Source organism: Hippoglossus hippoglossus, chromosome 17, assembly GCF_009819705.1.
Source record: "Hippoglossus hippoglossus isolate fHipHip1 chromosome 17, fHipHip1.pri, whole genome shotgun sequence".
Lineage (NCBI taxonomy): Eukaryota > Metazoa > Chordata > Actinopteri > Pleuronectiformes > Pleuronectidae > Hippoglossus > Hippoglossus hippoglossus.
Genome location: NC_047167.1, coordinates 18,162,493 through 18,176,096, shown reverse-complemented (window position 1 = coordinate 18,176,096; position 13,604 = coordinate 18,162,493). Strand labels below are relative to the sequence as shown.

The 13,604-nt window shown below is 39.1% G+C and overlaps 1 protein-coding gene across 2 annotated transcripts; it reads left to right on the top strand.

Annotated features, from left to right (window-relative positions):
- Positions 1–397: 397 nt before the first annotated feature.
- Positions 398–12,468, top strand: mrc1b (mannose receptor, C type 1b). 2 transcript variants are annotated; one of them, XM_034613439.1, is made up of 31 exons: positions 398–557; positions 926–1,282; positions 1,654–1,824; positions 2,051–2,206; positions 2,680–2,790; positions 3,130–3,267; positions 3,391–3,567; positions 3,721–3,875; positions 4,284–4,397; positions 4,687–4,802; positions 4,913–5,061; positions 5,154–5,353; positions 5,488–5,603; positions 6,155–6,227; positions 6,353–6,506; positions 6,926–6,956; positions 7,351–7,519; positions 7,626–7,687; positions 7,892–7,992; positions 8,143–8,285; positions 8,408–8,510; positions 8,831–8,958; positions 9,257–9,301; positions 9,390–9,492; positions 9,735–9,967; positions 10,246–10,411; positions 10,703–10,864; positions 10,973–11,089; positions 11,350–11,505; positions 11,700–11,729; positions 11,834–12,468. In XM_034613439.1, the coding sequence occupies exons 1-31, from the start codon at positions 455–457 to the stop codon at positions 12,079–12,081; spliced, it is 4,287 nt and encodes a 1,428-aa protein (XP_034469330.1). In that variant the 5' UTR covers positions 398–454; the 3' UTR covers positions 12,082–12,468. The 2 variants fall into 2 exon arrangements, with proteins under 2 accessions (XP_034469330.1, XP_034469329.1); XM_034613438.1 differs by having other exon boundaries at positions 6,926–6,964; positions 7,356–7,519.
- The last annotated feature ends 1,136 nt before the right edge of the window (positions 12,469–13,604 follow it).

Below are 13,604 nucleotides of genomic sequence, written 5' to 3'. Positions count from 1 at the left end.
GTCGTTAGAGCTCATAATCACGCAACGGTAGATTCAATGAGACAAGACAACCAAGACAAACAATTCAGTGCAGTTGTAGTATTCGCCATAAGCTTTATGTAATAAAAGTCTGTACAGACGTTGGTCTGGACCACTAAATCTGAAGAGTCATGCTTACGACGGATCTCTTCAAAACGTCTTTCTTCCTTCTCCACTGGACAGGAAGTGAATGGGGCCACTTCTTGTCCTTTCTGGAGTGTGACATCTGTGCGAGAGAAAAAAAGTGAATGTGTGTATGTTGCCCCTACTTCCCTCCCAAACCCCCCCCCCCCCCCCCCTTTTTTTTTACTAGTAGCAAAATGTTGAAATGTGCCAATCAGAAACATGACTCTTACTCAATGAAAAGGGTGTGCTATTAAGATTCCCTCCTTTTCATGGTCACGCTCATTAGTCCTCTGCTTGCAACGCGTGGACGATGTCTGCTGCTGTGAGACTTACCAGAAGAATGCTCACCCCAAGGATAACGCTAGGAGCCTTTGTACTCTTCGTCCTAATATCTCACTGTTCAACAGCAAACGGTAGAGTATGAACCCAAGATTGATTATGTATTCTGTATTTCGGGCGGAAACATTCAAAAACAAAAACGGGTTGATTATAAATTGTTATCTTCTATTAGACCTTTGGTTTAATTTGTATTTAGGAATGCGAAAACTGCAGTGATAGACTGGTTTGTTTCAAGGATGCTGTGAATGCAACTCTAGTCTGTCAAAGTTGAACAGGAAGCATGTTTTTAAAGAGAGAAGCTTCACTATCTATCTATCTATCGTCAGAAATTAGAAGTCTTTTAGATTTATTACAAGGCCAGTTTGAAATACAAACAGCGTATAAACCTATGCATGTGATATAACAGATTTTATTCAACTTTATAAGTGTATACTCTCCGCAGATGCCCAATTCTCCCTCACCAACAAGGCCACTGGGTTTTGCCTGTTGAAAAAATTTAACCGTTGCCTTGACATCCGCTGGACGACCGGTAATCGGCTTTACGCTGTCACGACCAAAAAGTGCCTGGGAGCGCAGGGTACAAGTGTGGGGAGCGAAGTGAGCCTCTACGACTGTGATGACAAAACTGACCTCCAGAAGTGGGAATGCAAGAATAACACACTGATCGCCCTTAAAGGCAAAGAGCTCTACATTGAAGTCAAAGCTGACGAATCAATTGCTCTCTCCAAAACGGTTGGGCCAAATAACCACCTCACAATCCCGGGGACATCCAGTGGTGCTTGCACAAGAACACACAGAGGTATAGTATGAAAACCACTGCTTTGGAGGGCACTAGTATTGTATAGCCATGACAGTGAAGACCACAGTTTAAATTTGCTCATATGATTCTAACCCTAACACTATTATTACTGGACTTATCAAATAACTAATCACAAAACGTATTGATTCAAACAGAACAGTTTAAATTTAATCAAGCACAACAATATATCAAGCTTCTTGACATTAAACTTTGTCTGTGCATGTCTGGAGTAAATCAATAGTGAATACAACAAGCAAATGAATTAAGTATGCCCTCAAAAATTGGCTAAACAATACACCCACGCAGAAACATTTGTCACAGTGCAATTTAAGCAGATGTTATTTGACCAAACTCAAATTTTTCTCTTTTAGAACTTTATACCATTGACGGAAATGCGTTTGGCAAGATCTGCATGTTTCCCTTCCTGTACAAAGACCGGTGGTTTGGGGAGTGCACTACGTACGACTCCTCACAGAAGCGACTTTGGTGTTCAGTTGAAACAAAATATGAACACGAACAGTGGGGATACTGCCCAACTTCTGGTGAGTACTGTTTTCAGGACCGAAATCTTGCGACAGTGAGTAGGAAGGAATGAATGAATCTTGTATATGTATGCATCTTTAGGAAGACTACTTTTAACTCCCCACTTTGTCAGACCCCTAATGCAAAGCAATTATATATACAGTTTTTGGTTGCTTTTGGATGATTCATTTAAATGTTAGACTAACTCTAGCTTGTCGTTTGCCATATTTCTGTATCAATGATCAGTCATGGACAACTGGGCGAAAAACCTCGTAACAGGATCATACTACCAGCTCAACACTCAGTCAGCACTAACATGGCCGCAGGCTGAAGTCAGCTGCAAACAACAGGGCGCCACCCTGGTCAGTGTCGCAGATCCCAACGAACAGGCTTTCATCTCAGGTAAGGTGCCACCCGGTGGATTTTTACTGTTACCGAAACAGATATTGAGGGGTTTGTTCGCAAATGATTGAGAATTGGTTATATCACAATGGGCTCAAGTTTAATTATCTTTAAATCTATTCCTGTTAATTTAAAGAACCCTTAATCATCACATTGTGTTGGAAACACTTTACCTTTCACTTGAATGGAGAGAACAGCATAACAAAGAAAAAACATAAATATTAAAGTTTGCCGTGTTTCAGGACACATTTTACTGCACTGACACAAAGATCATGTCTCTTGATTTCTAAAGCCTGAAACACACAAAATGATAAAAGAGACAAGATTCGCAGGCCTGTGATCGTTTGACTCTGATTTCGGTCTTTTTGTGGATTTGTTATTTTACGCAACAAAAAAAGGAACAGTGTGAAAAAGAGGAACAATTTCTTTACCCTGTCCATTTCCTTTTTGCCGTCCCTCTCTACCACACACAGCACTGGTAGGATCTGGGAAACATAAACTCTGGATCGGGGTGGTTCTGGACCCAGAGCATGGCTGGCAGTGGTCCAATGGGAAGCCTTTCCGCTACTTGAGATGGAATCAAGGTAAGTCTTCCCTCCAGTTAGAAAAAAAAGATTTAAAATGCTCAGCTGGAGTTTCCTTAATGACCGTGGATCATTCAAAATGCATAAAATCCGTTTTTTCAGCAAGGCAAACCCATATGGATAACGTGTTCTCCACATTTTATTTTCATATCATCATCTTATAACTCAGTTAATATCTATTGGATACATTGGAAATTACATGAAATGACATATCTAATAACCTATTTCAGATTGGATATAAGCAAAGCAATAGTGATACGATACAATGTATGTGAATCTCCACTACTCTACAGAAGCAAACTCAAGTTAAACCATCATCTCTTTTTTTTCCTTCTGAAGGAAACCCACTTCCGAATCCAGGACACAACTGTGGATTTCTGGAAACTACCGGGCAGCACATGTGGCAAAGTTCATCCTGTGCGAAGAGACTGGGCTATGTCTGCTACAAAGACATGGTCCCACCCACTCCACCGCAAAGTACACACGAATATTCATCCCTCCTCTGGCTACTGGAATTGTGTTGTGACAAGCTCACTGTACAAGATCAGTCATTCAATCCCTCATATTTGTATTCTATCTATGTTCTTTTTTAATCATCAGTTGAGCAAGGATTTTGTTCAAGCCCATGGATTCCCTACAGTGGTCACTGCTTCCACCTTCAGCGTTCTTTACAAACATGGTCAGATGCACAGAGGGAGTGCCGCAAAGAGCGAGGGGACTTGGTCAGCATCCGCAATGTGGAGGACCAAAGCTTTGTCATCTCTCAACTTGGATATGGTAAGTGAGGAGGCCACGGGTATGAAGACAGTCCAATGTTCTCAAACAATCAAGATTGTGCTGGTCCATTTTTTGCTGTGGGATGATTTAAACAAATAATGATCAATTACGATGTAAAAAGCATATACAACTCTTCGATGTCCATGTCTGTAGCATCCAACGATGAGCTTTGGATTGGACTGAATGACAGGAAGACAGAGGGGCTGTTTGACTGGGGTGACCACTCTACAGTCAGCTTCACCAGCTGGCAGTATGGGAAACCTACGGTGTCTTCTGAGACAGAAGACTGTGTTCTCATCACGGGGGAGGTAAAAAGCATTATGTGGGTATAATGGTGCATATAAATCCTTCTATTCATAAATGTGTATCTGAACACATCATACATGGGGGAAGTGTCAGCTCACATCATGGCTGTAAGAAAAGTTTCTAAACACAGTACCAACCAAGAGAAAATAAAATCATTCATGAAACAGTTTCACGCAGACATGATCTTGATTTGTGCATAAGAACAAATTTACTACTTTTGTTGAATTCATCAATGTTTTCTGATTTCCAAATTGCTGGAAGAATAAATTAAGTGGTCCCCACTTCTTGTAAATACCAACAGATTTGCACCAAAAACATCTAAACATTAATGTATGAGGTTTAAATGTGTGTAGATTATCTACCCAGTAAATCAAAACAATATATGTTTTAATGGTGCTTTCTTCTTTCAGAAAGGGAACTGGGCCGATCGCTCGTGTGATGAGAAACACGGTTTTTTCTGTATGAAGCAGAGTGAAACCGAACCCACTGGAAAAGAAGTAGATCTGGACATTGGCTGCAAAGCGGTGAGTGAAGTTTACATGCTATATGCAAAAGTATGTGGCTAAAGAGGGTGTGTGTTTAAAACTCAAATTAAAATATAAGAAGTAACTGGTTGATTCAGTCATCATCTGTAAATTCTGCATAATTTACAGATCTACAGATAACATAGGAGATTAAAATAAAACAAATCTTGAAACAACTTTATCATTGTTTTAAAAAACCTTCACTGGTGAACTGCAGATCAATGTCTTTAACAACAGAATGGATATTCAGCCCTTAAACGCAGTTTAATCCAAGATTGATTTCCAACAGGGTTGGAAAAGACATGGTTCCTACTGCTACTTTGTAGGAGCTGAGACAAAGACCTTTGATGAAGCCAAAGATGGCTGCAAGAGCTCAGACTCCTACTTAGCTGATGTTTCAAATGGGTAGGACATTTTCTTGTTTTTATGAGTCATGTGATGCTAGTGCCATCAAGTGTTTGTTTCATACAATTCAATCCCACAAGAAACCTATAAACTTGTGTAAATATTTCCAGGGTGGATAATGCCTTCCTTGTCAGCTTGGTGGGGTTGAGACCAGAGAAATACTTCTGGCTTGGGCTCTCGAACCAGAAAGACCTTGATGAGTTTGTGTGGACCAACAGAAACTCTGTGACGTTTACACACTGGAACGCCGAGATGCCAGGTATGAACAAATATGAAATCCATCTTTAGTCAGTAGAGATTTACAGCAACGCCATAATTGACATTACATCATTTTTCAATCAAACGCTCAAGGTAACCGACAGGGTTGTGTTGCCATGACAACTGGAATTTTTGCTGGACTCTGGGATCTGCTGCCCTGCACCAACCAGGAAAAATACATCTGCAAACACCTGGCCGAGGGGGCAGTTTTAACCGCTCCACCACCCACTCAAACTGCTCCTCAGTGTGCTGAAGGTTGGATGCGAGTGGGCACAAGAAACATGTGCTCTAAGGTACATCAACAGCTAAATACAAAAGTTAGGCTACTGTAGACAAGTCAAATGATGTTCCAACGATTTAAATCCTCCACTATACTACTGTCCTTATCTGGCGGACTTAATTTCAACCTGCCCTTCTTGTCTTGAAGTTTTTTACAGGGTCCCAATCATTTGAGAAGACATGGTTTGAGGCCAGGGATTACTGTCAGGCCATTGGAGGAGATCTGCTGAGCATCCACAGCCCTGCGGAGCTACTAGTGGGACGGTATGAGTTGATTAAAAACAATTCTAACTCGATGATGAACACAACGCTGATATCTAAAGCAGGGGTCTTCAACGTTTTTCAGGCCAAGGATCCCCCAACTGATGGAGAGATGGAGCAGGGACCCCCTACTATATATATTGTATAAAATTGTGTTTTATATTAAACTGGGCCGAGTGCCATGTATAAACATAGCTACCCTGTTATTGTGCATTCAATACTAAGCTATTCAAATAATACACAGAAAGATAACGTCTTTTGCCTCCATTTATCTGTTCGCTACAATATGTTGGATTCATGTTAATGTCTATTCAAAGACATTTAAATTTGTGGAAAAAAAATTGGTTGTACATTTTTTTTTTTTAAATATAAAAAATTGTCTAATCAACAAAAAATTCCGCAACCCCCTGCAGTACCTCCGCGGACCCCCTAGGGGTCGCGGACCCCCTGTTGAAGACCTCTGATCTAAAGCATTATTTCAGCAGTGAATGTCACACTTTTTCAAATGTTAGATGGTCAAATTATTGATGTGTGTTTTTTTTATCGTACTGTAGCCATGGAAAGGCCTGGATTGGGCTTAATGTTCCGGATTCAAGCACCGGTTATACATGGAGCGATGGATCTCCGGTTAGTTGTGTTTTATACTTTTTAAATCTAATTTCATAACTCAAACATATCTCAGCATTTTTTCTGTATATGCATTTTATTCTTATTTACTATGACTATGTATTTTTTGTTTGTTTTGTTCACAGTTAAACTTCCAGCACTGGCAGGAAGGAGAGCCTAACAACTTTAATAATGCAGAATCATGTGCTGAATTCAGAATATATCACTGGGATGAGTCCGGGTCCTGGAATGATGTGAACTGTGAGAGTTACAATGACTGGCTGTGCCAGATCCGCACAGGTACAGTTGAGAAATAATATGAACTGAATGCTTATATTTTGTCTCTTCTGAAGAGAAATGAATTGTAATTTTCATTTCTCTAAATCAATTGTAATATATATTCAGTTGAAGGTCAGCACCTTGACTTTTAGTATGTTTTCTACAATGCTTAAGAATGTTGTAATTCTACAGTGCACAAATATTTACTTAAAAAGCAAATACTTTTTTTTTTACTACTGCTATACTAAACCAGATACTGTTATCCATAGTAACTCAAACCATGGGGGACCAAACTGACAATCAAATCCCCAATTCCTGCTAATGCTCAGCAAGTGTCATATTGAATATTAATAAGTGCTGTAGTAGTAAGAATGGTAGCTTTGTTAGCTTTGTTTTAGCTTTATTTTGATTGACATTGACAGCTGTTTGTGTCTGTGCAGGACTGATTCCAAAACCCCCTCCAAATAGCACTTTAAATGGTAAGTTGACATTGCAAAGCCACAGACCCACAAAACATCTTGCATGAACACTTTTAAAAATAATTCTGGCTAGTAGCACAACATTTCCTACAGTGGACTGTAGGTCTTAGTATTCATTCATAAAACTATTTTAAAAATAGATTACTTAAAGCGATACTGTACGTGGCTTGCATTTTGAATTGCTGCAATATTTCCTGTCAATAGCAGGCGGTTTAGATGGTTGGTTTTAGATTGGACAGAAAACTTTTTCTGTCTCTAGTTTTTAATAACATTAGAAATATGCATTTTTATGTTGTCTACATACAGTAGGAAGGTTACTTATTTATTATAGAGTGAGGAAAAAACTGATTTTAAAACTTAAATTATCAATGTTTTTCTAAAATCTTTGCAGATTACAACACCACTTCAGATGGATGGCTTGTGTGGAAAGGGAGTCAGTATTTCATCAACAGAATGCCAATGCCCATGGAAGATGCTCGTCACTACTGTCAGCAGAGGCATGGCGACTTGGTATCTATCAGCAGTAAAGAGGAAAACGTCTTCTTATGGAAACAGGTCAGTATTTTGTTGGTTTGGTAAACAGCACTTTCAAATTTGGCATTTTAATAACAAGCATTTTTTTTATTAAAGCTTCTGTGTATTTCTGTGTGTGTTTTCACAGATATCCAGAGGCTATGGGCAATATTATATTGGTATGTCTGTGGATCTTGACGGGTCATTTTGGTGAGTATTAATTAAACCCAGAGAAAACTCTTGGGCCTCCATATAATTTTCAAGGATTAAAGTCACAGTAACATTAAAGCATGTGCATCCTTAGCTTCAGTAAGGTGACGTGATATTTACATGAATGGGGTTTGTGGATAAAAAGATCTGGTGTCAAGTGATTGTTTACATGAGTACAGAATACATTTTTGTGTGTGCTTAAAGGTGGATGGATGGTACTTCCTTGTCAGTGCAACAATGGGACGAAAATCAACCTAATGTTGAAGCCTTTGATGAGAACTGTGTATCTATGACTTATTTTATGGGTGAGCAATCTAAAGAGAGCTTCAGAGCAAATAACAAATACAAGAAAGTCAAATTTAAGGTATCATAGTATATAAATGAAATAAATAAATAACAAGTAAAATGCTACTGAGAGTGAAATGTGTCTCATTGTATCTCTGCTGTGCTCACAGGTTTCTGGCGTTCTAACAATTGTGGCCAAGAGTACCAGTCCATTTGTAAACGAGGAGGCTCAGCACCTGCCAACACGACCGTGGCCCCCACAGTTCCTCCTGTAGGCGGCTGCCCACCTAAGTGGACGAAATTTGACTCGAAGGTTAGAAATCACTGTCAGCCTTAATAGAGTTTGATGGTGGAAAAAAAATGCAGACGCTTAATCAAAAAAGCATAGCGCTCGGTTGTAGAGTGACAAATAATTACTTCATTTGTTGTCTGCAGTGTTATAGTGTCAATAGCCGGAGGATCAACTGGGAAGAAGCAAGAAAACTGTGCATAACCATTGGAGGAAATTTGGTCTCTATTCCTACAAGACGTGTGCAAGGTTTGGTCCATTTCTGCTATATATATTTGTGATGATCACAATCATATACAATCAAGTGTACAATGTAGTGTGAAAGTTCATTCTCGACCTTTGGGAAACACCTGAGAAAATAACTCATTGGGGGGGAAAAGTCTACACTAGAAAAAGGATCTTGACTTATGCTGTTAATTAATCATATTCCTGCAAAATTGTTATTGTACCCTTCTATTAGGTTTGCTAACCCTAACCCCATTGTCAGCTAACCGGAACCTGGCCTCTAACTCTGACTGGAAAACAGATACAAAAAACCTTACCTAACTTCTACCTTTGACATTTTTCAGCATTTCTAATCCCTATAATGGCTACAGTAGCAACTGCAGATCTGTGGATAGGTTTGAATAGTAAAAAACATGAGGGATATTTCTGGACGGATGGAAAGCCAAGGCGATACACGAACTGGGGATATGCTGTAAGTATATGTAAAACTGTCATGTACATTACCAGCTATAAATCCTGTTTTCTCTTAACTACAGTGGCTTAAATTCTCATGTTGCTGCAGTGATGAAGAAATGTGCTTCAGGGTGTGTCAGTGCATCATTACAGGTTGTGTGTGTGTTTAAGGTGAACAATTGAAGAAGAAGCACATTTTTAACCAGAGATGGCATTGAAACACTAGTTTTTAGTTTAGTATTGATGTACTTGAAAAATTAGAAAAGTATTTTTAACAGCATGGTAATGTATTCACTTAAAAAAAATGTCTCCTGTAGAAACATCGACGTCGTCCTGGGACCTTTTATCAGAGATGGAATGAGGTAACATTTCAAGGACAAAAAACGCTAATTTGAAATTTTCATGTTGGAGTAAAATTTAAATTTGTAACACTCATCTGTACTTTACCAGGAAGACTGCGTTGTGATGAACCACAATTCTGCCATTGGGACAGGGACATGGGTGATAAAGTCTTGCAATGACTCCAATGGTTATGTCTGTCATCGAAATCTTGGTGAGTTCGTCCCGTCTGTGTTTTAAAAGTGATGATGGCTTAAAAACTGATCATGCAACATTTTGTTTTAGTATAGTACGTCTTACATTGAGGCCCCAAGTGCAAATGGTATACAGAACCTTTCATCCCCAAAAGTCAAGGTTTACTTTATTACTTAGTAATATAAAGTTTTGTAAATATTTGGCAAAATTCTTATATGAAAACATAAGCTAATCGCTTAATTTCTGTCTTGCTCTCTACAGACCCAAATATCCCGTCTCAACCAGAACCAGTAGTTCCTAACTTCTACGTAGCTCTGGGAAACGACAGCATCAAGGCTGTGACTAAAAATCTGACCTGGGACGATGCCAAGAAACATTGTGAAGGTGAAAAAGCCAAGCTGGTTAACCTGCGAAATGAATGGACACAGGCCTATGTTGAACTGCTGGCTATGAATCTCAAAGCTCCTCTTTGGATTGGACTGAACAAGCAGCAGGTACAAGGCTGCAAACATCTGAAATTACTGTACTATTGCACAAAACTCTCAGTTCCAGTAAAATCATTGCAGATTTGATTAAGCAAGATTTTTAGCTTCATGACAGTCGGCATAAAACCTCCACAAGACATATGACTATTCTGCTACAACAATAATACAAAACTGTACATTTGTTTAACCTGTTGCTAGTGCTTTATAGAAGTGTATTTCAAACAGCAGTAAAAACGTTGTTGAATGTTAGCAGCATGCTGAATAATTTGATCCACACCTGCTTCCAGACTGGGGGTTATTTTAGGTATATTGATGGCTGGCACTTGAACTTCGCCCACTGGGCTGAAGATGAACCAATAAGGGACCAACCTTGTGTGTACATGGACTTGGATGGAAAATGGAAGACTGCTTTATGCAATCGGACCATGAATAGTGTGTGTATTCAGTCTACAGGTACGTAGTGACAAGAAACATTAATTACTGCAGTCCACCAGTCATACGAAGTCTCAAACTGTGCAGGATTACATTGTAAATTCTGAATTACAAACTGTATAGATAAGAATGATGTTTGCTTGTTCACCTATCCCTTAACTGTGACTGTCATGAGGTATTATACTCATGTTGTTCTATGACAATGATCAAGAGTTCCAGTATATGAAGCTTTTTATGTTCACAACATTGAATGTCACTGTAAGAAATCGCGTTATATGTTGATCTCATCATCACTGTCTCTGTTCCTCACAGATGTGGCACCAACAGATTCAACCATATTCCCCGGAGTTTGCCCTGAAGACGGTGGAGAGTACCAATCGAGCATTTCCTGGCTGCCATTCAGGGGTTACTGTTATTTGTTTGTCTCGGAGGAAAGTGAATGGGCAGATGCAGCTAGCAGTTGTGTAAGGCATGGTAAGAGACACTCAATTCAGAGAGAATGTCACTCTCACCAGTATAGACTGAGAAAAAGCTGCAATATTTACTCAGTAATTGTTGGAATCTGACTCTTTTTTTGTGAAGGTGGAATCCTGGCTAGCATTGAAAATCCCTCTGAGCAACAATTCCTCCGAAGCAACATGGAAATATTTGCCAACAGCCACAGCTCGTTCTGGATCGGCCTGTATAAAACTCATAAAGGTATTAACACACTCAGAAAAAGATCATTTCAAACGATTCTACTAACTAAAATCAGTTTAGGCAAAATAAATTAGACAAACCAATCATAAAATCCGTTCTGCTGATCAAAGTGAGCTAAACCAGGAAGTCTCCAAAATAACAGAATTGTAGCTCAAATTCATTATTTTCTAAAAAGCCATTTACCTCTTTTATTTGTGTTGCCTTGTGTAGCTAGCAGATACAGCTACATAATGATATGGATATGTTTGTGTTGCGCACAGGGACATGGATGTGGTTGGATAAAACCGTCTTGGACTACACCAACTGGGCTGAAGGTGAGCCCGATGCTGACTTTGGAAGTATCGGATCCTCAGATGGGACTTGGCGATCGGGTCGCAGATGGCATGATCGACCATACATCTGTAAAACTCCTAAAGGTATGATCATCACACCCACACAGTTTAAAATACTATATTTTCATAAGCACATTTTACACAATCTAATGCAGTAAGACAAAACAATACAAAACACTAGCAAAAAACTAATAAAAATGTATAGGTGGAACAGATAAAATTACAAATATTCCGTGAGAGATTCATTATGTACTCATTCCTTTCCTCTTCCCCGTCAGTGATGCCCACTGATCCAGGCACAAAACCTGGTAAGTTACACATGTTTCCCCTTAATTTGTGTAGTGAGATAAATTGAAAGTAAAACGTTGTCTTGAATTGTTCGGACTGATCACTTTGGACTGAATCTGTGCAGAACCACACGGAGGTCCGGATCCTCGCAGTCGTGTCCACACGAGCTTGGTAGTGGTGCTGATCATTGCCATCGCGTCTTCACTGATAGCCATTGGATTTTTCATCTACAAGAAGTCCCCTCGTTCGTTACCCGCCTTTGACAATCCACTGTACTTCAACAGGGAACGATCTCAGCCCGATGTGGTGGACACCAATAAACTGATAGAGAAGGCAGAGGAGGAAAACCCTGAGCCTATTATATCTCTGTGATTTATCAAGTAGCATAATCTAGTGGGACATGCACTGTACTGTATATCGCCGACTGATGTATTACACATTGATGCTTCATTTATGTTTTTGCTATAATTTTTTTTTTTTTACTTTATACGGTCTATATTCAGTTATTTAACAGTTTGTCACTAAATGTGAGTTTCAGCTGAGTTGGCGATGTCTAACCTCATGGAACAGAATTTAGGCTCTAGGATGTCTCAATGGGAATAATTAGTATTTGACTTTATCTTTTTTGATGTATGACTGAATGTATAGGAATGTCACGTTATGCTTATGCCCACTAGATGCAGGTCATTGCTTTTAATTTGAAATCTCTAAGCCTGTCACTGTTAAAATGAACATTAAACTTGGCAAAAAAACAATAAATCTTCACTTGTTGCGTTATTTCTTATTCATTTCTTATCAGGTGACCAATGAATTCACTTTGGCTAATGGTAACTGACTGGTAGTTACTCGCATTTCAATAAGACCTCAGCTAGCTCAGGTGTAAAGTCAAAGTCTATCCTCTCCTTCCTCCATTTGGCCTCCATGTCACAGAAGCTCCTGATGCAATTCAAGCTGTGTTGTTGACAAATCTCCCGTCAGACTCCATCATTAGCATCACAGCGAGCTAAGCTGACGTTAACTCTCCCGGTAACTTAGCCTGATGTGAGTTGTTAACTTTCTAAACTAAGACGCCATTGAAGAGTTTAGAGTTTAGGTTCCACTGACTTCACAGTTATCGCTAATTGAACCGATATCGACATCACCTGCGTTTCCTTCTGGTTTCCTGCCATCGACAGTCGTTGGTAAAGGTGCAGTACCGTTTTTGTCCACACAGGCTGGCTGCCTGCGGTTATTTCCCCGGGGGCGCTGTTTCACCCGTTTACATGAAAGGGCTGTTATATTGTTTTCTGTCTTTGCTTTGTTTTATTTTAATTTTTTTCTAACACTATCAAACGTCCTTGGTTTCCGTAAAGTCAGCTTTATACATCTGAATTATTATTATTATATTTATTTTATTTTTATGATTATTATTATACTACAAAATTAGGGCTGTGAATAGTAATAATCGAGGCAGGTGCTGTTATCGTCAAATAAAATGTCATTATGGTCTGAATAATAAGTGACATAGGTGCAATTATCTTCAAATAAAATATCAATAAACACATTGTCTTTTAATACTTATTTATGTTTCATTTTTCTAACTCTGTCAAGCAGCCGTGGGTCTGTTGGAAGGTGCGACGTAAATCCTACTTATTATTATTATTATTCAAAATGTGTGGTCTGAATACTATTGAGTGTGGCAGGTGCTATTATCTTAAAATAAAATAAAACTTAACACATTCTTTGTTTACACATTTTTAATGATTTTCACCAACAGAATGCATATTTGTCAAAATCAAGTTCTGAATGCTGTACAAAACACACAAACAAACAAAACAAAACGATTGTACTGAAATGAACTCGTCGACTCGAAGCAATCATACACATTAGGTCAAGTCGAGACCAGACAGTGTAGC